Raw genomic sequence first — 25,090 nt, 5'->3', positions numbered from 1 at the left:
GGCTGCCTCTTTGAACTAGCACTTCTGACACTGTGCCATCACAGCAAGGGCACCTCTGAACCCCTATCCCAATATCTTCACCTTCTCTCTCGCCACTTCCTCATCACTTTTTCAAAAATTTGTCACCTGCCGTGTCCGTGGCTGGCTGGGTCAAAAAGTCGACCATCTCATCTCGGAGGATTTCCTGGGTCGAAAAAAAAAAAAAAAGGAGTCTTCGAGCGGCTTTTAGGATTTTCAATTGATCCGTGAAGGAGGATGTAGCTGGAGCCACATGAAGGGGAAAAAAAATCTGGTCCCTGTTTAAAGTCGGCTAGTGGGGCTTTAGTTTAGCTCTGGCTATTTGGACTAATTAATATTAATACAGTAGTTGGATAATTTACCTGTACGCTTCAGAAAGAAACCATTTTTTTGTTACTTGAGAAAAATCCTATTTGTTTCACCTCTCTTTCAGACGACTGGTTCATGTGATACCCCTCATATGTAAGATGAATAAATATCCCTCAGATTTTTCCTTCACCTCTACACTTGCCCCATCCAAGAAGGCAAAAAATAACTGTCTGGAGTATTGATTGTCTCTAATGATACCTCAATAGGCTGGTAATGATATATCAAGAGAGGAGAAACCCTACGCAAGAGGCCTTGTTCAGCACCAGAGGATCAAATCGGCACCCGTCAGAGGGCCTGCATTATTGATGCCTCTGTTTACATGATGAGACCATCTGTCAGGATTGTGAGACTTTTGAAGGGAGTGGATGTATCTGTCTTTCATTTTCACACTATATATATCTCTTTTTTCCTCTTTCTGTGTGCCTCAAGGTCCCATCACGCTTCCCCCGCTCCTTTCTGGATTTATATAACAGAGTTTTCAAACTTGTCAAGGTGCTGTGATTGGACTTACAGTCCTCTGCAAAGGCCCCTCCACTGGCTTAGTGTGTTTTGTTTTTTTTTTATGTTGGGGAGGGGGGTGGATATCTTTGGTATCTGTCTGTCTCCTCCCTTTTTAGTCTCTCATTTTCATTCCTCTCCCTCTCCTCTGTCTCTTCTCTGTGGGAGTCTGTTATGGATGTCTATACAGTTAAGACGCACGGCTGATCTGTGAGGCCAGCTTCGCCTTGGGTTGGTGTAGTATAGTAGAGGGTAATCTGAAGACTTTATTATCAGGAGGGAAATCTTGTGTCTCTGTCCTTCTATCGCCTGCTCTGTCTCTCTTTCTTCCGCTCTCTCTCTCTCTCTTTCTCTCTTTGTATGTTTCATTTTCTTTCTCCCTCTCACTGCCACTCAGCGGGGCGCCATTAGCCATTCAGCACAGAGAGACCTTGAGGAATTGAAAGCGACAGAGCAGAAAAAGAATAGAAAAACTGAATCGAGAAAGGAGACAGGGGAGTTGGGAGTTGGGAGTTGGGAGGCGGAGGAAGGGTGAGGGCAGGAGGGGTGGAGTGAGGTGTTAAGGCGGGTGCGAACCAGACAGGGCACTGTGGAACACTGTGGAGATGGAGGGATTAGGGATTAAGGAAGAAGAAATAAACAGATTTCCATGGAGATGAAGAGAGAAATCAGAGGAATGACAGGATGCAAGGGAGGGAATTATGGACCAGACAGGAATGGAATTTGAAACCCAGCTGAAAAAGAGCAAAGAGAAAGTGTGGCCAAGAATTGCAGAGAAAGCCAGGGAGGGATAGAGATGCACAGTGCATGCATGGGGTATGCTAATTATGGATTTTTGAATTATGAATGAGATTAATTACATAGGCAGATGTGAATATATTCACGTTTTCCATCTCCACTTTACCCCAGACACTTTTAAATGGTAATGCATTTCTTTTGGCGAAAGCACACCTCTCTTTTTGCTTACTTTTCCCATCTTCTCTGTCCTCTTTCTCCCGCTTTACTAGCTCCTTGTCTCACCATTAGTTTCCTCCTGATGCAACGAAGCATCTGTTGAATAAGTGCTGCTTAGTTCCATCAACACAACTTACACGCGATAAATCGGACTGTCATATGACTCGCAGTCTCCCCACAATATTTCTTTCACACACACACGCTCACACGCACTATCATCATTAGCCTGCTAATGTCTGGAGTGCTTAGTATGACTTACGAGCCATTGCAATGAACTGCAGAGATGATTTGCTCTCTTTTATGGGGTGTTTGTGCTGTGGTATTTTTTGCTGTGATTTGCATTTTGCATTTCCTGCTCTGTGACAGAAAAATGAATGTGTTCTCCCCTCAGGTCCTGGCAACATGGAGACTGTATCTCTTTGCTGTCAAAGTGCCCACCAAGGTAAATGTTCCCCCGCTCTCAGTGAAATTTTATGGCTTTCACTTGCCAGTCTTGATCTCATGGTAATTCGCAAGAGAGGTGACAAAAAAAAAAAAAAGCAGCAGACTTTCAGTGCAGGAGAGAAGAGATAACGATGATGACTGTGGTGATTATGTTTTTGAACGGTAGCAGTGATGATGGCGATTACATTGAAGATGATGAGATGGCAGGTGGCATGAAGCTAGTGGTTTAAAGCAATAGTTCAACATTTTGGGAAATATGCTAATTGGCTTTCTTGCTCAGGGTTATATGAAACCGTGATACCAGTCTCATATCTAAATATGAAGCTACAGCCTGCAGCTGGTTAGATTATGGTTGTTTTTACACTTGGGGTTTTGAATGGATTAAACAGCTAGCCTGGATAGGTACTATGTGTAATACGTATATTTCCCAAAATGTTGAACTATTCCTTTAAGGATTACAGTTTATTTGAACTTATTTAAGTAGTCTTTGCCACCATTTTTGAGTCACCACAACAATGTACACACCAAAATAATTGCTGAGATCCGAGAATGTGGTGACATTACTACAACAAAGTCCAACAGAGATAAGCAGTCAAACAATCAGGCAGCTTGTAATCAAGCTAACATTTTAAGTGCTTCATTTTCTTTGGTTAGTGTGACACATGTGGATTCCAGTTTAATAATCTCTTAAACCCCAATGACCCACTTGTGAATCAGTTATTACAAGCATATGCTGTGTAGCCAAACATTGCCCAAGAAATTATATTTCAAATTCTAGTGCATATACTGTATATCAGGCAGATTTTTGGATAAATGTTTCTAAAATGATGACAGACAGTGTGTAATAAGATTATTTTAACAACCTTAGGGCTACTTGAGGGGGAAAAGGGGAATGACTGTGCTAATGGGTTAGGCGACATTTCCATTTGTTGAATTGTCTAGTCATGTTCACCTATCATGGCATGGTTGGTGGAGTGTGAGTCTGAAAGTTTGGAAATTACTCTCACTTGCAGGCCAAGCAGTAGTTTCTCTATGTCTGCCAAAGTCAAGTGAGTCCAACTACAGTATATCTGCATGTGCAGAATTGACGTGGCTAGTATTAGCTTTATTATTATTATTATTATTATTATTATTATTATTATTATTTTCCACCTCTAAAATAACCAGTTGTACAAAGTTGCAATAAACATGTATGCTATGTGTTTTCAGCTAACAGTTTGGGTAATAATCTTACTGTCAGTTGTTACCATTACAGTTTGCCTAATCTTAGGGTTTGATTAAAACTGGTTTGATTGTCTAACTGCTGTTTCTTGCCCCATCTGATTTCTTTTAAGCACTGTTGTCACATTCCTAAATCTAAGCAAATACTTTAGTGAGTACAGTATTTGTGTGAATGATAGAACTGAAGGCCAAAAAGATTCAAGTTGTAAAAATAGGTATATATCCTATGAAGATTATGTAAAATGAGGACTTCAGACCTGACCACAGTGATGTTTCTCTGCTGTTTTCAGGTGGAGGTCACATTCAACTTCTTGGAAATCAGAGCAATGAACACTTATCCCGAGCATCAGGTGACACACTGAAGTCTAAATTTTTCCTGCTTTTTGGACATTCATAACAATATAAAGCATTACTATGAAAACCTCTCCTGTCCACACACTACAGGTTGTCATCGATACAGACAAGACCACCTACTCGCTGAGACTGCAGAGCCAGGACCAGTTGGATCACATGGTCAGCCACATCAACTACGCCCTCTCTCGAGTCTTCAACAACTCCATTTATGCGTAAGCCTCACCGAGCATCCTCGCCTCGAGCAAAAAAACAAGTCTTTCTGTTTTTGTATTGTGTGTGCTGAGGAGCAAAGACAAGTTGGCTGACGTTAACAGCACTCGACAGTGCGTTGGCAAACTTGGCAGCTTCACTTTTGGGCAGCTTTCCTCTTCAGCAGCCAAATGCATTCTTGTATTGTTGTAGTTTTCATCCAACCCATTTCTGTGTCACGGTTAGACTTTAACACCCAGCAATCACTGGGATTAAATCAACCAGCTGACACTGAGTAGGCTGTTACCTGAAGGCATTGTGTTGGCTCTTTTTTAATTTTTTTAAGCTGTTTATGTAGTAAAAGCAGTGAGTAGCAGAAATACACAGTCACTGACGGAGCTATAGACTCACGCTGCCAGTCAAAAAGCTGTTCTTACACAGTAAAAATCCTAAAGTGGGTACTGTATGGCCTCTTCACTTTCTAAAAAGGGAAGTACAGTGGATACGCACTAGAAAAAGCAGAAAAAAAGCCTGGATAGAGTTGAGTTCAAGTGCTGAGAATGTTTGTCCCATGGCCATGTGAATGTATGGGTGAGCAGGCAAGCAAGGCAGAGTGTATTCCTCTCTCTCTTGGGTCTCATCTACAATTTCTAAGAGCAATGGGATTGACTGTGCTCCGGCTATTGACCTGCACAAGGCTATCTCTGCACTCTATCATCCTTCAGAATGGCTCTTTTCCATTAGGGCCACTGCAGATGATTGCTTCCAGTGAGAGCATTTAAAAAGAATAAAGAGAGAGTGGAGAACAGAGGGAGGGAAGTTGTTGTGGGTTTGATTGTGCTGCCTTGTAACTGATTGGTGCCGCTGTACATGATGCAGATAGTATCAAGATAACGCACACATACGCACACACACTCTCCATGAGCGGATGGTGATTGTGGAGATAAGGTGGGGATTAAGGTCACGGATGTGGTTAGGTGTTGTGTGTGATTTGTTGACAAATGGGATTAAGGATGGTGTGTGTTGAATGCAACAGTACAGCGGTGTAATCCTATCAAAAAGCCAAAGCAGGTACAGCACAGTATTAAGTGCGAACACGGTGTTTACTTTATGATCCCGGTCCTCACTCGTTTCTGCTTACTGGATGGTTTTTTTTGTCAAAGAAGAATTTAAAAGAGAACAACCAGTAAGCTGAGGAATATCTGTCCTTTTTTATATAATTGCAGTAGGGAGCAACGGTAGCTTCAAACAGCATCCCGGGGATCCAATTTTACAGTTTACGTGTTATTTATTCACTTCCAAAGCAATGTCATAAGCAGTTTCAACACTACAGATGTGCACTTTCCATCTTCACTCTGACTAGAGCAGCTATAATCAATGAAAACAAGTCTGCTGCAAATTAGCATCTTGCCAAGACATATAAGACAGGTATAATTTTAAAAATATTATGCAGCTGTGCTCATTTAGTAGGCATAGGCTAATTCTGGACCTGAATTTTTGTAAGTCAAATAACCTTTCACTTGCTTGATTTAACTGGAAGTTGTCTGAGAATGTGTTTTTTATTTATAACAATGTCTTGGAGGATGCGTGCTGGCAGGGAGTGGGAGGATTACCCTTATTTACACCTGAGAGCAATTCAATGCCCAAGAGACTATACTATGGTCTCTTGGGCATTGAATTACTCCACCTGAGCAGCTACAACTTCAGTGTCTTGCTTAAGGGCACTCCAGCAGCAGCAGCAGCTGAAGGAGGAAAGCATAATACTTATCATCCACTTTTCCCCAACCCGTACTTTGGACTACAGGCCTTCAAATCACAACACCAATTCTCAAGAATCCAGGTTTAGCCTCCTCCTGAAAATATAGATAATGAAGATGATACATTTTTAGCCAAGCGGCATGGCTCTGAGGATAGCAATGTTGGTTGTCCAATTTTTTGACTTGAAGCTGCTTAACTAATGAATTGTCTTCAGCCTCTGTGCGCAAATATTTGCTAAAATACTAAACTAATATGGTGATCACAGTAAATATACCTGCTAAACATCAGCCTGATAGCTTTGCCAATCAGTTTGTCTGAAGGCCATACAACGTATACTATATATGTACTGTATACAGTATATATATTATATATATATATTCTCCTATTATTCTGTTTTTGCTGTAAGTTTATAAAAAAAATCAACATACATTACACATGCATGTCAATTTTTTTGCAGCTGAATGTAGCTCTTCCATTTCCTTTGTGCTTTGAATTATGGGAGAAAAGTTTTAGTATGCATACTAATTGCTTTGAGTATACTTAATGCTATCACTGTTCTAGCGTGAACACACTACTCAAAACCTGCTTAGCATGGATTTTGGACACAGCTATTGTTAGCATATTAGCATGCTGATATTAGCATTTAGCTCAAAGCACCACAGTGCCTGGAGTCTCACAGATCTGCTAGCATGTCTGTAAACTCTTTGGGTGCTTTTCATTATGCTAACATGTCGCATCGTTTCCCTCACTCGCGTCTCTTCCTCGTGCCTTAGCCCCTCCCAGTGAGGATGAGTGTGAGAGATGCGAGGAAGAGACGCGAGGACGAAGGAATTTAATTTATCAAACGGGACGTCCTCGCTCACTCCAGCGTCATTTTGAGGAGACAAGTTGTGATGACGTACTTCACCCTAAATGTCAAATATGTATAAGTCAGCAATAGAAATGACTAAGTAACAGTTTAAACTTTAAAGTTTGCATTTAAAATTCATATACAGTTAATGAACACTTTACACTGTTACTTAATAATTTCTACATATTGATAGCTGGAAGGAAAACACCTGATAACTGCTCCAATGTTTTATCATCATCATCATCATGTGGCTGTCACAGAATAAGACACGAACAGACAATTTAAACCTGCTAATTACTCAAAGAACAGAACCAACATAAATGGACAACATAAACAGCTGTAGCCTGCAGAATATGTTTAAATAAAATGTTGCTTATTTAGTTTGTGAAAGTCCGATGTGCTATTCAGGCTCTGGATGATTTTATAGGAGATGCAGCTGTGCAGCGTCATGTTTTCCTGAAAGAGCTGAGACACACTGAAATGGAGAGGAAGAAAAGAGAAGCCTTTTGGCTCATGAAGAAAAATAGTAGAGTGTTTTTATGATTGATTCATGATTCAGTAATCTTTTATAAATAAATAGGCTATGAGAAGCTGCTGTTGTGCTTTCATTTCTTCTCTCCACAGGTAGTTTTCCTGATCTGCTGTATTACAATAACAGCTTGACTGTTTATTGTCCTGTCAGATCAGCTGACAAATCAATAAACAGATTGAATCAAAGGGGTGTTGCCTTCTGTTAAAAAACTTCAGCATAGGATACACCTGTGTTTCCTCACTCTAAGCTCCTCCAGGGGCCTCCTCTCTCCTCGCTCCTCGCTCCTCCAGATGCATTTAAGGGATTGGAAGATCCTCCGTGATGGTGGAGGGAGATTGGTTTCCGGGTCACGGAGGAGAGAGGATGCGAGGAAGCATAGAATTAGCGAACTGAACACCCTTTGTTGTTTCAGCCTCTTCTCTCTCTGTTTTTCAGTCCTCCTATTTGTCGAGCAGAAGGTGACCTGACCGACGGAAGTCACAAGTTTTCACCAAACTCAGAGTCGTCATTAGAGACCCAGAAAACTTGTGGTGAGTTTGCTACTTTTTCTCATCAACACACACACACACACTCATGCATGCATACAGACCTACACACATACACGGAGTTCATCCATTCGGTGGCTCACTGACTCACACCAAATCCTTAAGTGGGTCAGAAGACCAAAGTTGCTGGATGCACTCCCTTTCTGCTAGTAATCCTATTAATCTACAAGAAGAGCTCCTTCATGGTGCAATACTTTCATCTCACCTCAATATTTACAGCTAATCTCTCCCTCTCTCTCTCTCTCTCTCTCTCTCTCTCTCTCTCTCTCTCTCTCTCTCTCTCTCTCTCTCTCTCTCTCTCTCTCTCTCTCTCTCTCTCTCTCTCTCTCTCTCTCTCTCTCTCTCTCTCTCTCTCTCTCTCTCTCTCTCTCTCTCTCTCTCTCTGTCTGCTGACTATCTCTGTCTCGCTCTTTTTGACATCCTCTTTCATCTTTGGCCTGCACCCTTTCTCCTCTTCATTCCTTCGTATGTCCTCTACACTGCTTTATTCTATCCTTGCCATTTCTGATCTGTTGTGGTCTGATTTGGATTGATTTGTTGTCTTCTCTTCTCTATCTCTCAGGTGGTTTTTCTGAGACCTATGCAGCTCTGTGTGACTACAATGGAATTGGCTGCAAAGAAGAAGTGCAGTGGGTAGGGAGACTGTACAGGCTTTACAAAACCACTGTTGTTTGTTGAGTTTTTATTAGTTTTTATTATCTTTTGTGCAGTTGAACAAAACTAGTAGGCTATCTCTTTAATGTTGCTGTCCTATATATCTCTCGCACTCTGTTACTGTTTTTTAAATTTTTAATTTCTCTCTCATCTTTCCTCTCTTTCTTTCTTGCTCTGCATCTCCGCTCCAGGATGTTGACACCATCTACCACAGTCAGGACAACCGAGAGTTCAACTTACTGGATTTCAGCCATCTTGACAGCAGGTGACATAGTTTACTTACATCTTAACCACACCTAGGCTCAACATGATGCCAAACATAGTAGTATACAGTGCCGTACAGTACTCCAGCACATTAGATTTGAAATGAAGCAATGCAAATGAGGTTAAAATGCTGACTTTCAGCCTTAATTTGCGGGTGTTTACAATCAACAGGCCACATGTAGGGAACAGAGAGAAATCAGACAAGTTGATACAAACTTAATATGCTCACAGTGACAATGCTAACATGCTGATTTTTAGGAAGTGTGTTTGTCTGCTAATTAGCACTAAGCACAAAGTACTACTGAGATTGATGGGGATGTCATCAGTTTGGCAGGTACTTGGTCAGAAACTGAAGAAGTTAACATTTTGAATTGATGATGGCGCTAGATGAAAATCCATTAGAATATCTGTAGCAAATTCATCCAATAATTTTCACTCAAAACCAAAGATGCCAAACTGATGGTGGAGGAAAACTCAGATCACCTCTAGGGACCATGAATGTCTGTACCAAATTTCATGGCAATCCATAGTTTTTGAGACAATTCAGTCAGGATGAAAGACTTAATTTTTGTTATCTTTAAATTCAGTCAGAATGGCAACAGATAAGAATTGAAAGTCTTATGTGAAAAGATACCCCTCCCCACCTCCATCCAACCCTAAACACAAGGGACAATGCGTGCACTGACTGGACGAGTGTACTTTGATCACTATTACCATGTTGCACAAAGTTGTTTACTGTCTTCTTTAGCCTTCTTTATTAAAGCAGTCGGTTTGTTTGGGTGCGCTGTAAACAGATACTTCTCTTCTTGCATTTCTGATAGAGTAGATGCTCAGAGTGTGTTTGCGGCGCCTGTGATCATTGCAAGTGTAATTCTGAATGACTCTCGGGGACCTGTATTACTAAAATGCACTTGCAGCTACCAGCGCCGCATGTGTCACCAATCAACCATTACTGAAATCCAAGGTTACTGTAATAGAACATTCAGCACTTAAAACCTCCGTAGTTTTTGTGTCATTGCAAATACATTGTGCTGGAGTAGAGAATACAAAGTAATAAAAACATATCAATGTCCTGATACTTCCTGACCGCACTGTAGACTTTTCCTCTCTGTTCTGCATCATGATGCTTTGCAAAGACAGTATGTGCATCACATCAGCTGTCAGTCCTCGTCTTATCTGACATTAGAGTGGCTATTTGTCTAACAGTACCCTCCCTGGGTAAAATGTTGAGTGCATTAGTCTGCGTCTGTTCAGTTTTATCGCAGCTTTTGGAAGATCATAACCAAGAGGAATGATATGCTTTTCAGGGGCTGAATACATGGAAAACTCAGATCTGTCTTCTCCTCTACCTCCCTGCTGGTATCTTTTTTTTTTTTTTTTTTTAAGTCCCTCGTTTCCTTTTCCAGACATGTTGAGGAAGATTGTACATCACCTGAGTGCCGCCGATTTATAAAAACGATTTGACAGCTGACATGCAAATGGAGAATTCAACCTAGCTTGCTTGTCTTTTGTTTGAGGAATGTCCCGACTGGAGAGGATACATTCTCACTTAAAAATGCATATCTCATCATAGGAGCGAAGCCTTGCTATGCTGGTAAATCAAAAAGCCATTCATAGAAGCATGATTGCTGCAGCAACTCATGAATATATTAATGCCTTTCATATCGAGAGGAACCCCGATCACTGCATCGCTGTTGTTTTTCCTCCAAATTTTTTCATATAGTTTGTGATAAAGTGAGAGGCTACAGAGGGGAAGCTGCCTGCCCATGCTGTTTTTGAAGATCTTCCTTCAACTTGTTGTTCCCTTGAGCCCTCACTCTAACGCTAAACACTCTTCCCTCGCTTTCCTAGAGAGGCTGTAAGAATTGGAAATTGGTAGAGGAAGCAAAGATTTGACAAATGTACACAAGGAATCACAAAAAGAACAAAACAATGCATGGAAACAAAACCAATCCAGCCAGATGGAGGAAAGAAAAGGTGCAAATGACTGAGAAAAAGGATCTAAGAATCAGCCTTTCTATGATCATGTGCCAGAGGCTATTTGTGGTGCATTACTCTCTTCCTCCCCTTCTTGTCCTTCCACATTTCCATTCCCTCCATCTCCCTTGATTGGGCCCGTCTACCGTTACCGCGAGCGACAGGGTGCTGCTTTTTCTGCTGACTGCTGTCCGTCCAAACATTGTCTCTGCTCATTCCTCCTGACTGAAAGCGGACACCTTTTTTCTCTGGCCCTGTCTCATCCTCTTCTTATCCAGTTTCTGTGTTTTCTCCCCTTTCATTTCCTCAGCTCTCGCTTTCTTTCTGAATCATCATCCATCTCTATCTCTCTCTCTCACTCACTCACTCACTCGCACATACACATACACTCTGCCTGTCTCCTCTGGTCCTGTCTGACCACCATGTTGCCGAGAGGACTGTGTTTGTGTTTGTGTGAATTCAGTTCAAGAGATTTTGTGCTGGCATACGTTTCTGTTTGTTTGTTTGTTTGTTTGTGTGTGAGGGAGAAATTGTTATGCATTACAGCCCCTAGAACTTCTTGGGGCACCAGTTGGCAATTGACAGTCATTCTCTTGTGTGTGTGTGTGTGTGTGTGTGTGTGTGTGTACATTCTCACTAATAGGCACTATCCTGAGTGTAGTGTCCAACTTTTCATCAACTTTCTGTCTCATTTGGTTTTTCCTATTACTGAAGCAGGAATTCAGCTTCACTTGTCACTGTCAGAAGACCTGAGTCTCCCTCTGTACAGGGGTAGAGTGTATTTATTACAGTACAGCATATTGGTGCACCTCAAAATCTACCCATCTTCCAATTGGTTGGTCAAGCTGTCAGCCAGATTGCTGTGAAATTAGTTTTTATGGTCCCCAGTGCATGATTTCTAATAATGTCCTGATGATGTCTTCTGACCTTTTACTCTAATGCCACTTATCAAGTCAAAATAGCCAGAATATTATAGATATAAGAGCTATAAATATTCATTGTCCCCTCAGGATGAATGATAATGTTTATGACCCCTGCTGACCTTGTGTGTGTATAACTACAATTAGAGATTTGTGTTCAAGAAATATGAAAATCTAATGGGCAGATTGCCAAGATATTTATAGGGCACATTCATACTCCCCCAATCTAATCTAATAGGCTTACTGCCATGAAGATTTCTGAGCATATTCATGCTGCCAGGGAGACTTTGATTTGAATGACCCCATGACCTTTTCTCCAGTGCCACTTCAGGACAGACTCTATCTTAACCTGATTCCCAGAGGAGTCTAAGAATATCAAAATGATCACCAGTCTAATGATGTGCATATTGTTGGCTGTAATAGATGTTGTGGCCTTTTATTGGCTGCTGGCAGGCCTTAAAGGAGAGGTTCAGAAGTCAGACAGAACTCTGTGTTAACACAACATCTACACTGAAAGAGTAAAGGAATCACTGGAGAAACACAAAGAAAGGAACTCTTTCTATGCACATGTGCATGTACTTAAAGTTTGGTGACTTACAAGAGACAGTTGAGCTCAGAGGACTTGGTCCTGTGAGCTAAATATGAGACCTGATGCAGCAGTGGCCGAGATGTTCTGACCTTTTAGGCCCTGTTTACACCTGGTATAAACATGTAATCTGTATCTGGACACATTATCTGGATAGTGACATCCAACCCATGGGTCTCTGCATTTACACCTGGTATTAAAATGCATTTTCATTATCTCAGTTGGATCTCATTATGCAAATTAACTAAGCAGGGCTGGTGGACTTGTCAATAGTCATGGCTCCAAGGTCATAGGAAGCAATGCCAGGAAAGGACATCATTCTTTGCTAAATCACTTTTAGCGAGGGAAGACTTCTAGCTACTGTTATTACTTATAGCTTTGAGTGTGACCTTTCCACTTACTGGGCTGATTTTGTTCTGATGAATGTGGTCATGCTGTATGGATGCATTTACACCTTGCTGAGATCTGATCACAATGGGAGCCTGACCATCACTCGATTGCATTCCGATCACAGCTTGCTCTGAGTGCATTTACACCTTGCACATTTTAATGACAGATGTAAATGGGGTACTAGTCCCTAAGTGCTGGATCCTCCAATTCCCATAATTCAAATCAGTATCAGTAATTATACACAATACAGTTTGTAAAAGGGTCTTTCTATGAAAAATTTGGAGTCTCTAAACCAAGATGATGACAGTTATTTTCTCAGACATTATACTGTACATCTGTTTTCACAGTCTGTGTGGTATTCCTCATGATGACTCTGAATCAGCCTTTTAAGATTTTTTTTGTCTTGTTTGTATTAAAATTTATAAAATTTGAGTCTGCACGGTCAGTAGGTTGCACCAGTTGACTGAATGCAGACTGAAAAGCAGAATCCATACTGTATTTAGTCAAATTCATGGCTGGCCTCACATACACCTGCTAACATGATTTTATAACTATACTTGTGAGGACCATCTACAGTATATTACATCACTCTGTACCTCAGCCTTCACCTTAACCCAACGCTTGCCTGAAGTTCATTCTAACCTTTAACCCTGAACCTAATCCTAAACCAAAATTTAACCTTAACCCTCACCATAACATAATCTTAATATGAATCTTAACATGAAATCCGAGTCCTACACCTAAATGAATCTGTGCAAAGTAAACTGTAAACAGCGACAGATTGACCTGCTGTGCAAACATGTCCTCGTGTACTTGGACATGTACAAGACGACTCATGAACACCAACGCACTGCATGACTGAGTGAGACATCATAGAGGTCAATTACATGTCCTGCTGTCAAACATAAATCAACCATCAGTGTTGATGATGAATCTTGACATGTGCATCACACACACACACACACACACACACACACACACACACACACACACACACACACACACACACGCACACACAGAGGCTCAGCTGTGTTAGTCAGGGTTGACTGTTCTGATGGCTGGAATGGCAATGAAAGAGGAACACAGCTTGTAGCCATTTTACTCCTCTGAGATAAACTGTAATGTCTCTGCTACTGCAGTTACTGGCAACAGGGCCCTCCCTTGCTAAATTACTCTTTCTTCCTCTCTCTTTCTTTCTCCTTGTATTTTCTTTTTTCTTTCTTTCTTTCTGTCTCTGTCTTTCTGTCTGTCTTTCTCTCTTTCTCTCTTTCTCACTGTCTGGGCTTATTCTCGCTCTCTCTCTTTTTCTCTGTCTCTGTTGCTGCTTGTTTGTCTGATGATATATAGCAGGTGTAGCAGCAGTGTGGCTTTAGTTGGACCTTGGAGACTTCTAAAACTCTCCCTCTCTTCTCTCTCTTTCTGTTTCTCCTTCACAAACACACACACACACACACACACGCACAGGATCGTCCGTGGGGTGCTGTGTCTGTTTGCACAGCAGTGGAAGTAGCAGTGTTTGAGGTCTGCAGCTGGGATCAAACTGTGGCTTTATTGAATAATCCACTGACCCGGCTATCGATCTTTACATCTCTCTCTCTTCTTCTTTTTTTTTTTTTCTCTCATTCTCTGTTTCTCCTCCTCAGTGGGGCTGCAGTATCAGTCATCTTTTAGAAAGCAGCCCTGCCGATAGTGTTCTCTCTGTGTCACAATGATAAACTGCTTTCACAAAACGGGGAGCACAGAAAAAGTTTGGCCCACGATAATGTGAATTTATGGATCAATGACATCAAATGGTTTTGAGCAGATGGAGTTCGCTAATTTAAAGATTTGAATTTTATCTGTTATGTGTGTGTGTGTGTGTGTGTGTGTTTCCATTCCAGGGACTTGGCAGTGATCGTGGCATCCATTGCGTACAACACCTGGTTCACCAAGCTGTACTGCAAAGACATGCGCATTGTAACTATCTTTTTCTTTTTTTATGTCTCACTTATAAACCTTCAGCCAGATGTAGATTACTCATCACTTTATTTTATCTTTTATCTCTTAAGTTTCCTCTGCAGCCTGCGTGTTATGAGAAGACATTTATTTTTATTGAAACTGCTTGTTTATGTGCTCATTCGCCAGACTTCAGTTCAAAGAAATTTCTATCAAATGATGGTTCTGGCATCAGTTAGCATTTTGTTACTCAACTTAAATTAACCATTGATTTGGACCAATGCACTGTGTTTATAAAGCCTCTCTGGAATGTCAATTTCATTTCTGGGGGACAATATAGTAAATAAAAATCAAATGAAGAAAGCATGTCTATAAAGATGAGTTAAGACAGGATTTTAAAGAGGACACTGTTAAGTTTGCCCTCAGCATAGTTTTAAGCACCAATTTAAGATGATATGAAAGTTATTGATGATTAGCGTTAGATTAAGTCATTAGTCTGCGATTGAACTTCATTAAATCATCTCACTTTAGTGATCATTAAAGCCCCTGTCATGTGGAGTTATCTTGGAAACAAACAAAAGTTATGTTTACAAAAGTTATGTTTTCAGACCAGTGAAATGAGCACACGAATACACAGAACCCAAATACAGGTTATAGGTTTACAGTGATTAAAAAAAAAAAAAAAAAAACATACTGAATGTGTGTTTGTGTTTCTTTTTTTGTTACTTTGAAACTTGATTTCAAAATCTAATCAAATCTACTAAACTTAATGCTCACAAGGTCAGTCTCGTTTGAACTGGAGGCCTCTGGTCACAAGCTTCTGTGTGTTTTTTTGTTTGGTCTCCAGGGGTCAGAGGTGGTGGATCAGGTTCTGCACACAGTCAGCAAGTCCAACAGTCTGGAGGAGCTCACTCTGGAGAACGCAGGACTCAAATCGTAGGTTTCCTCCCGCCTGACATCATCTACCACCTCACCTGTCACCTCTCTTTATTTAATTCAATTTCCTCTCCTTTTCTTCTCCTCACACCTTCACCTCTCAAACACTCCTCCGCCCCCTCCTTCTTTGTTCTCTCTACCCTCCCCGGCCTTTTCTCTCCCCTCTCCTGTTCTCCTATGCTTGTGTCCTTTCCTCTCACTTCTATCTACCTCATCTCACCTCTCAATTCCTCTGTCACCCTCCCACTCTTCTCTGCTGTCTTGACCTTTCCAATTCTGTTACTCCTCCTCTCCCCCCCCCCCCCTCACCTCTCTTAACCCACACTCTTTCATCATTAACCACTAAACCTCCCCTCTCCTCTTCCTGTAGCAGGCTTATTGTTTCTCCATTGAAACATTATTAAAATTTTAGGCTTCACCTGGCACGACTTGTCACCTTCCATGCATTCCTTATTTAGTATTAATTGAGATGAATTGGCTGCCTTGGGGCTTGATGATTTACTGCAGTATACCAAGTTTTTATACTTTAGTGTATTAAATCACTTCCAACAGAGAGGGCAATTTTTATCAGAAGCTCTCCACATATACTGCACCAAAAGCTGACGGTGAAAAACTGCATGTTAGTGAGAGTATAGATACTCAAACTGTATATGACTGCTGAATGATTTAAAAGACTTCCGCTCAAATATACTTTCTGATATATGATATATTAAATATTGACACATTTTAAGAGGAGGGGGCAGAGGAACCAACTATAAACACAATACTGACACCTTTACAAAGTTATTATGGCAAACATGCTAGCAAACAGTTACCTCTTTACACATCTAACAGACACTGAACAGCATTAATTTGGAGCCGTGTTATTGCTTACCACCAGACAAATGTAGGTCTGATACTGAAACTACTTTTAACTCTGTTTTTGGTCTCTAAGAACTCCTGACTAAAATATCTGGCTCTTTAGCTGCTTTATGCTCCACTGTGTTCACCAGCTTGCCACTGTCTTTTTATGTCCGCCATTTTGGTGCAGAACGGTGAGAGTGAACCAAAACAGTAAAGCTGAGGGCTGTAAAACCAAAACAGACAGCCTTAAGATGAAGGTCATATTAAATTTTGCATTTCCCCTCATTTCTATCGAGTGTGTACTGTAAGCATCTTTTAGCTGAGTATCTGTTGATGTCTTAGGATCAGACTAGGATGTCTGAGTTTATGTACTAATATCAAAGCAATACTTTATTTGATTTGAGTGTCTAAAAGCTATTGGTGTACAAGAACTTTGCCTAAATCAGTGAGCTAATTAGCGTCTAGCACAATTTGCAAGAAATATCTTATCACATGATAAGTCCATGTAAACAAGACTAACGCCCCATCACAAATCACTCCCTTTCATGACTCTCCATATAATAGATACTCAATAGTTCACTCAGTAGTGAGCAGCAGGTTGAGATTTCCAACATTTCATCATTTTGCATCATAACTGTCAGCTGTAGAGTTGAAGAAGGTCATTTTTGAAGCTATATAATGCAGCACATTGCACTGAGGGGTTGTTAGCAGAGAGTAGTGTACATGCCATGGACACTACTTTTCTTGCTCCACTGTGAAATTTTTGAAGTCATTATATATACTTTACATATACATACATTGACGCACTCCAAATTCAGACTCTCAAATACAGTGCCAGAGGGTAAATATAGTACACTATATTAAATAAGGAGTGATTCTGGACTCAGCCAAAGAATCTGACCGAGCATTCGATGACAACTTTCACTACCTGACAGTTGTGATGCTGTGCTACAGTTACATATCTGTGGCTATACCCAGTATAGCCTATAAGTTTAATTTGGAAACCCCACTCTGTCTTTTTTACCCCTGATAATACAGGAGAACTTTTTATTGTCCACTGTTAAAAAGTAACTCAACTCCTTTACATGTTACCTTTTACAGCCCAAACATCTAAAAAATACAAATCAATTAGAATTTCTGTGAAGGGACAATACTGCCACTTTAGTAGGATATTTGATACTTATCACAAAGATGTGTAAATGTGGAACTTGGTGCATTCAGGTAAATTAGGGAAATCTCTCCAACAGATTTACTCAGGTTTTCTTTAAAGTTGCTAATTCAATCTTACTCCAAAAACACAAATATTCATTGTGCCTTTTGTGCCTTTTTTCTCTCCAGGGACTTTCCACAGAAGATGGCGTCGGCACTGTCGGAGAACCCAGCCTCGGTGATTCACTCTCTCAACCTGGCTCACAACACACTAGACAACCAAGGTACCAGCCTGTACTCGGTGAACTGTCTCTCCCTCCTACTGCTCTCTCTCTCAGGGCACGTCTGATTGTTCTTTTGCTTTTACTTCACTGCGGCTTTTGTTTGCTCTCAAAGAATTCAAAATCAATCTCTGTCCTCTCAGAACCCTTATTTTCGGTTTCTCTTTGTTTTTCTATTTTTTCGTCATCTATCTTTCATGCTATATCTATGAGGAAGAGAAATGCTTTTTTTTTGTTTTTGTCTCGCCCACAACGTGCCACACAAAGCGAATGTCTTTTGTCTCCCTGCATACAAACACACACACACACACACACACACACACAAACACACACGTTTCACACAGCAGAAAAGTATATAGAGGTTGACATAACAACAGTGACTGATACAGTCATAACAGGAGAGGAGAATGTGAGTTTCTGTGTGTGTGTGTGTGTGTGTGTGTGTGTATGCATGTGTGTGTTTGCCAGGGTCAGCCTTTGCATGCATGTCAGTATGACTCAGTTAATTCTGTCCTTCCATTTGACACGTCGCCCTAATAAATTCTTTGTACTCACACTAACAATGCTTCATTTGTTTGTGTGTGTTTTATGTGTGTATAAACAGTGCGTGGACTTACTTCATTGTGATTACAACCACAAAAGTGATGCAGCCTTTAACTACCATCCCAATAATACCCATAATCACAGTTAAGAATGACCTTCAATCAGTGTTGTGCCTATTGTTTTTTTTGTCTTTCAAAATGAGAGGTGTGTACATGCACATTAATAAAAGTGAGGAAGCCAAGAAGATGCAGTAACCATGAAAAAAGGTTTTAAAATTACAATGAAACAGATTTTTAATAAAGCACAGCCTTTTTTAATATTAGCACTGCCGCAATGTGTTTAATAAAATTGCTGAGCTGAAGCTGTGTGTTATGTAATCTGGCTTGGCATATGGTATTCATATAGGTTTGTGTCTGCACTGGGCATGTGGGAGAAACTGTGTTTGTAAAGTACAGTATGTCTTGTGTATTTTTTTGTGGGTATGATTATATTGTATGTGTATGTTTTGGAGGGGATGTATGGAGAGAGGTTGCATTTTAGCTTTGATATCCAGTGGCAAAGCTGTGTGTGGGCTGACTTGATTGTCCTACTCATAACTCTTCAATAGTGGATGGATGTAGGCCTGTGTGTGTGTGTGCGTGTGTGTGTGTGTGTGTGTGTGTGTTTTTAATTAAATGAAGCTATTTTTGTCTTCCCCTCCTTGTTTCTCCTTACTCCTCTCTTTGTTTAATCTCTTCCTGTTATTATCTTTCCTCTCTCTTTGTCCTCCTCCTCCTCCTCGTCCTCCTATCCTCACACCAGGAGTGTCCAACCTGATTCAACAAGTGTGTCGCCTCAACAAGGGCCTGCGCCTCCTCAATCTCTCCAAGACCTCCCTGTCCTCTAAGGGTAGGAGTGCTCCTCTGACACACAGCAGCCCCTAGTGGCTGTCACTGCACACAAACACACATTAAACGTAAGTGAATGTCCAGTTAAGTTTTGGATTGGACATTTCAGCAGAGTGGTTGTTTTGAATCCCAGTTCCTCTGCTCAAAGAGCAGTCTTTTTAACCATAAGGCTGCCCTGCTGCCTGAACTGAAAATGTATTGGTGCTGGCACTTACTCACACAGATAAACAGACCCATGCTCGTACTTTATGATCCATCTACCAAATGATAATCAGGTCAGAATCATAAGCAGTTGATCTGTTTTACCCTAAAATCCTATGTAGGCATTAGTGTAGTGTCCTAGTTTCAGTTCTATTGCTTTTATCCCAGACAATACAACTATCCGCTAGTATTACAGCAGACTCAAAAGGATAATATTGATACAGACATAAATCCATACATTTATAGCTTAATATTTGGTCATTATAGCTTATTTCATAGGATTTTTGATCTTTCATAGCATTTATGGTAGGTTTGTATCTGTTTTAGCTGATATCATGATTTTATTTTTTACTGAGTTGCAAGAGAAGTGTGCTGCCTGACAAAGGCAAAACACTGTAACTACATATTGTAAGTGCATAAAACCATATAAAGATTTTAATGTCATTGAAATTTAGATTTTTGTGAAAACATTTTAGCGGTAACTACAAAACAAAGCTAAAAGCTAAGTGTTTCACTTGTACTATCAATGTGGTAAAGCTAAAGATCATTTTCCACAATGTAGACAATAATGTTCCTAAGTAACTAAAAACCAAGCCAAATTGCAGTTTATCACTCTGGGCTCATTAAGCCACTGTCACACTTATTGCAGAAGCTAAAGCAAGAGAGTTCTGTCAAGTGAAAGCTTGCTGGTGAGATAGCCTCGGCTAGCCCCAGCTAAACCTAAAACTACGACTTCAGCCCCAGAAAAATATCCTTTTCAATGAACTGACATGGTCATTTAATTTCCCCACATCTAAATGGGGGTGTATAAATCCAATGATAGAAAAGCAATATAGCTCCTGCTAAGCTAACTAGCACAACAGAGTAGCAGTAACTGCCATTCGACTCTAGTGGAAATCATGTGATTTGCACGTGAGGTTAAGCCACCCTTCCTTTTTAAATTGTATTAAACTGTAAAATTTCAATAAAAATACTGATAGTGGACAGGCAGACAGACAAATAGCAAAACAGAGATTTATTTAAGTCCTATGGATTTTTCTATTAATAATCAAAATAGAGTTTGTCTTAAACTTTAGTTAAAATAAACAAAAAGCTAAGAGACCTGCCATTTTTCCTAAGTCAGAGTGCAATATTCATTCTTTTTAGCTCTCATGTTGGTTCTTTTATACTTTTGTTTGTAAAATATAACCAGGCTAAAACAGCATAAAATGAAATTATTATACACCCATTCTATTACTTTTTGCTGCCCAGCTTGAACACCTTTAAGTCCCCCTCTACTCAGAATTGTGCTTTTCTTCTAGTTCTTATAGTTGGATGTTTGAGCTTCACTGTGCAGAGTGATTTATGTGCAGAGTTTGACACTAGAAGGCTGTTTTTATATTCATCTGCTGAAGGGTGAAAGTTTTTTGCCTGAGTCCAGACCTTTGAATCTAGCCACTCCGCCAAGTCGAGTTGACTGATTCTGTTGGTCTGGTATCTTGACATGAAACAGCAGTTTCTTGGTTGAAAAAGTGATTGATCCAATGAACACCGCGGAGGGACTAAAGATTAGCCAATCAGTGCCACAGGCGGGCCTAATGCCGTTGTCAAACATTGTCAAGCTGTGCACCGGAACCGGAGGAGTAAAACTAGGTAGTGCTGATCAAATATGAATCAAAATTCTGATACTGCATTGCGTATTTCTCGCCTCAAATGTTTTCAGAAACATATTTTAGTGTATTGTTTAGCTGTAATAAGAGAAAGTTTGTGTCCCGGCCGCCATGTTGAAAACAGTTGAGCCAAAGCCAAGCAGCGCCCAACTCGCACTACGTCACCCACCACATCAACACCAGCAGCCTTTAGTGGTGATTGAATCAAATCCCCCGCCCCCATGGAAATCCATTAGAGTGGAGGCAATGTCAGACTGAAGATGGAAATGGACTGTAACGAGTTGACAATTCTGTCTGATATCAGGCAAGGAAAGCCTCTCTGTGCTCATTGAAAATCCGATTTTAAGCGGTGGACCTACGAGCATGATTTGTGACATCATAACGAGATTTGAAGCCAATCCTGGTCCAATATTCAACTTACACAAGTGTGATGTGGAAACTTGAAGCCTCCAGTGAACAAACACTGAGAATGGACTTTACAGCGAACAAGGAGACATCTTGTGTCCAGCAGAAAACATTTTGAAATGAAATATATTTACATATTCATAGATTCTGGCATTTTTAAGGAAGAATTTTTATATGGTAATTATTATGGTATTATGGGTTTTTTTCTGGAAAAAAAAACACATCAGACACACATTATTGTTCCATGCAGAGTATTTTTATATACCGTAATACCTGTGTGGAGGTATTAAACAGTTTTTAAACTGTCTCAGCTTCTCATCTTCTGCAGTCACTGCTCTCTGTCTTTGCAGGACAGTATGGATGAAGGGGTGTTTGATGTAATTATAAGGCTGGGAGCTGAGAGTAACATGCATAGACAACAACCTCCTTACCCTGTTAGTGTACGTAATAAATGGGAAAACCACACTACTGTAGGTCCAATTTTAAAAGGCAGTGGGTTAACACAGTGATTCAGGGGGAATGCAGTGATGGTGCTGACCTTGAATGGTGGGTGCTGGTATGACTTTGCAGGGGCTGAGCACTTTTTGTTGAATATTTATAGATCTTTCTCCCTCTCCCCCCTCCTCGCTGTCTCTGAAACACCTACACACATGCTCACACAAGCGCGCACACACACAGTAGACACACAGACGCACACATCTATACGTTGTCTTGTTGATGTGATCAGACATGCAAATAGACAGATATGTCACACATGCTCAGACACCTTTGCTCCCATGCACACTTGACAATGTCACACCAACCGGATGGCTTCCAAAAGTTTCCACTTCCAGCAGAATTAAGCAGCTGATAGATAGATGGAGGGGGGGATTAGACGCCCTGTCCCCTCTTCCCCTCATTTCCCTCCTAATCGCTACAAATTAGGGATGAAGAGCTTAGCGCCTTGCCAGCTTCAGAGCAGCACATGCAGTAGCTGGCTTCTTCCCAATGCTAGAGAACAGAAGAAATACTCTTTCTGCAGCTGGCTATAATCGGTGATATATCATATAGTGAACAGCACACAGAGTAACGATGGTTGCAGACTTTTTTATTTGTTGCTGCTTCTAGATATTTCTGCTGGGTTATTGTCTCTATATTTAATCCTCAACTTGCCATAGTGTGCTGTGCTGTGCTTTTCGTCAGCGTGGCGGGGAGAGGACTTTAATAAGGGGTTCCATCAGGCCAATAGGTGTAATTGTGTAGTGATCTGATTTAAAAGAATGATTTCCTTTTGTTTTGGCTTTCAGAGCGGTACTTGGATAGTGAAAATGGTGGTTGGCTTTATCCAAAAACTCTTTTGCTACTAGCCTGCCATAAGAGCTCACTGGTCTCTGGTCAATTATTTTTTGCCACAGAGCTGTCTTACCCTCTTCCATTATGTAGTTTTGTATTCATTAGTTGCAAATAAGTCACGTCTAAAGCATGAAATTGGCCTATTGGAGAAAAATAGGATGATTATAAGATGATTAAACACTCAAGGATGCATATAACTTGTTTATCCAAGCCCTCCTCTCCCTCCTCTTCCCCCTCTAGGTGTGGTTTCTCTATCCCAGGCGTTGTGTTCAAGTGACGATTATTCCAACTCTCTGCTGCATCTGGACCTCAGCAAAAACCCTGGGGTTCTGTCTGGAGAGGACGCCACAGTGAGACACACACACACACACACACACAGATGTATTTTGGAATTTGTATATTGCCACATAAACAGACACTTTTCTTCCTCCTGTGCAGAACCTGTACCTGTTCCTCGCCCAGCCCAACTGCCTGGTCCATTTGGACCTGTCTGGGACGGACTGCACCGTGGACTCGGTTTGTACTCACTATCTCTGTTACAGTCACTATCCAGCCATCGCTATCTGATCTCATCTCTAGAATGGGACTCAGGCCAAGAAACAGAAAGGGATAGCGTCCTGAATACGAATCACCTGCCACACAAAAACAATGTTACCTCAGTTGACTCAGTCTTCCTTAGAGCTCATCTGTGCATAATGCCTTGAGTGATGGTAAAAGCTCTAATGGTAGAAGGCACTACAATAGAAATACATACCCTCTTATGAATTATACAAATGATATAGTATTGTATGAAAAGCATACAGGAGCCTTTGTTGCAAGCTTTTGTTCACATTGTTGTCTCTTCAGGGGGATGACTTTATGTTGTTGCTGCGTCTAAATTTAGCATGTCTGCCAGTGTGACAAAACGGTGTCTTGCCACATTAGCAGATACACTAACAACTAAAAGGATGACAGAGTTGATAGAGTTCAGTGGCCACGCTTGAATGTGTCTGCCCCTGCTGGTGACTGCTGAGATAGCAGCATGGGCACCTGGTTATGTTTTAAAATGGGGGAGCAAACTTAGAGAGATTCATAATTTGTGGCGTAGTCTGGGGGTAAAATGTAATTTAAAACTAATTTCCTCCATTTCTACACCACCTAACCTCTTGGATTAAGTCAAGAAACAGCCACCTGCACTAGTGAAGATTAGTTAGATGGAGGGTGCTATAACAACCAAGAATGCATCAAGAACAGTATATAATTGGGTGGATCAAGATAGGAAACTATTATTAGAAAAATGGCTATTACATATTTGAAATTATATTTATAAAAACATTATGTGGCCTAAAATGGTTAGTAGGTTGCAGGCTCCTAGGCCATCTTCAAGGTCAAACAATGACAAACAATGTATATAAATAAAATAGCATTACAGCCCATCATATTGCCTTACACAGACAACATATGATTTGGATAATTAAACCTGGTTAAACAATGTTAAACCTGAGGGTTACTATTCGCATTACTCATAAGGCCATCTTCAAAGTCTGCTTGCTGTCGCGCTGTGCTGCTCTGTCTTGTCTGTCTGTGTTCTCTTTATATGCCGCAATCTATCAGTTATGAATTTGTTTTTCATTGAAAATGGACGTTGTAGCATGAGAGCCTGTGAAAAGTGTCAATTGCGTGAGTCTCACGGTCAATGTGTGAGAGGTGGCAGCCCAATAGCCACGTGACACTTAAAAGAGCCGACTCTGATTCGGCTCCTTTGCAAATATCCCATCTCCACAACCAAATCCTGTCCAATCATCGAGGCAACATTTTGGCTGGAGTTAGTGGGCCAAGCAGGTTTATTCAACATACACTAGCCTATCTTTTCCTATGTTCTGTTTTCAGTCAATGATTGAAATGATGGCAACTAGCTCAAAGGGTGCACCAAAACGTGTGATTTATTTTTTTATATATTTTTTTTATTACTTGTTTTTGTCTGTTGCTGAAAATAGTAAAATTATCATCGATGTAGGTTGCTTAAATATAATCTGCTCATATCATACTGTATGATGATAAGTTTATTTTTAAAAACACAAAAAGTGGAGTAGCAAAACCATAACTTTGCTTCCCCTAATTGAATAATGGGGATGCATTTGCCCCACTTTCTCCATTGCTCAGGCACCTATGGATAGCAGCTCTATATTTTTCCACAAGACTCAGTGGGAAAATGCTGAAAGTTACAACTGCAGTTACGTTATGTTTTTAGTGTCTGACATCCTGCAGTAGATGTAGAAGTTTGTAAAAAGTGCTGGCTCAACAGGAGGCCACATTTATTGTTTATGCCCAGTCTTCACTGCTTTGTCAGTGCTGTACTGCTTTTGACAGGAAAGCGCACAGTAGGGACATGTTAGGTTAGAACAGATATAGATATACTTTTTTTCA

General features: G+C 40.6%; 1 protein-coding gene across 3 annotated transcripts in view; it reads left to right on the top strand.

The window, feature by feature from the left end:
- carmil3 (capping protein regulator and myosin 1 linker 3) overlaps positions 1-25,090 on the top strand; it is a 77,183-nt gene that overhangs the window by 11,324 nt on the left and 40,769 nt on the right. For all 3 annotated transcript variants that reach the window (XM_067605035.1, XM_067605034.1, XM_067605036.1), the window contains exons 3-14: positions 2,231-2,281; positions 3,795-3,854; positions 3,949-4,070; positions 7,623-7,717; positions 8,295-8,365; positions 8,578-8,651; positions 14,404-14,479; positions 15,306-15,394; positions 17,576-17,670; positions 19,012-19,098; positions 22,925-23,034; positions 23,123-23,200. In XM_067605035.1, the coding sequence (XP_067461136.1) occupies positions 2,231-2,281; positions 3,795-3,854; positions 3,949-4,070; positions 7,623-7,717; positions 8,295-8,365; positions 8,578-8,651; positions 14,404-14,479; positions 15,306-15,394; positions 17,576-17,670; positions 19,012-19,098; positions 22,925-23,034; positions 23,123-23,200 (1,008 nt within the window). The remainder of the gene's footprint in view (positions 1-2,230; positions 2,282-3,794; positions 3,855-3,948; positions 4,071-7,622; positions 7,718-8,294; positions 8,366-8,577; positions 8,652-14,403; positions 14,480-15,305; positions 15,395-17,575; positions 17,671-19,011; positions 19,099-22,924; positions 23,035-23,122; positions 23,201-25,090) is intronic.

This window comes from Thunnus thynnus, chromosome 12 (assembly GCF_963924715.1).
Source record: "Thunnus thynnus chromosome 12, fThuThy2.1, whole genome shotgun sequence".
NCBI lineage: Eukaryota > Metazoa > Chordata > Actinopteri > Scombriformes > Scombridae > Thunnus > Thunnus thynnus.
This window is presented reverse-complemented; position numbering and strand designations above follow the sequence as displayed.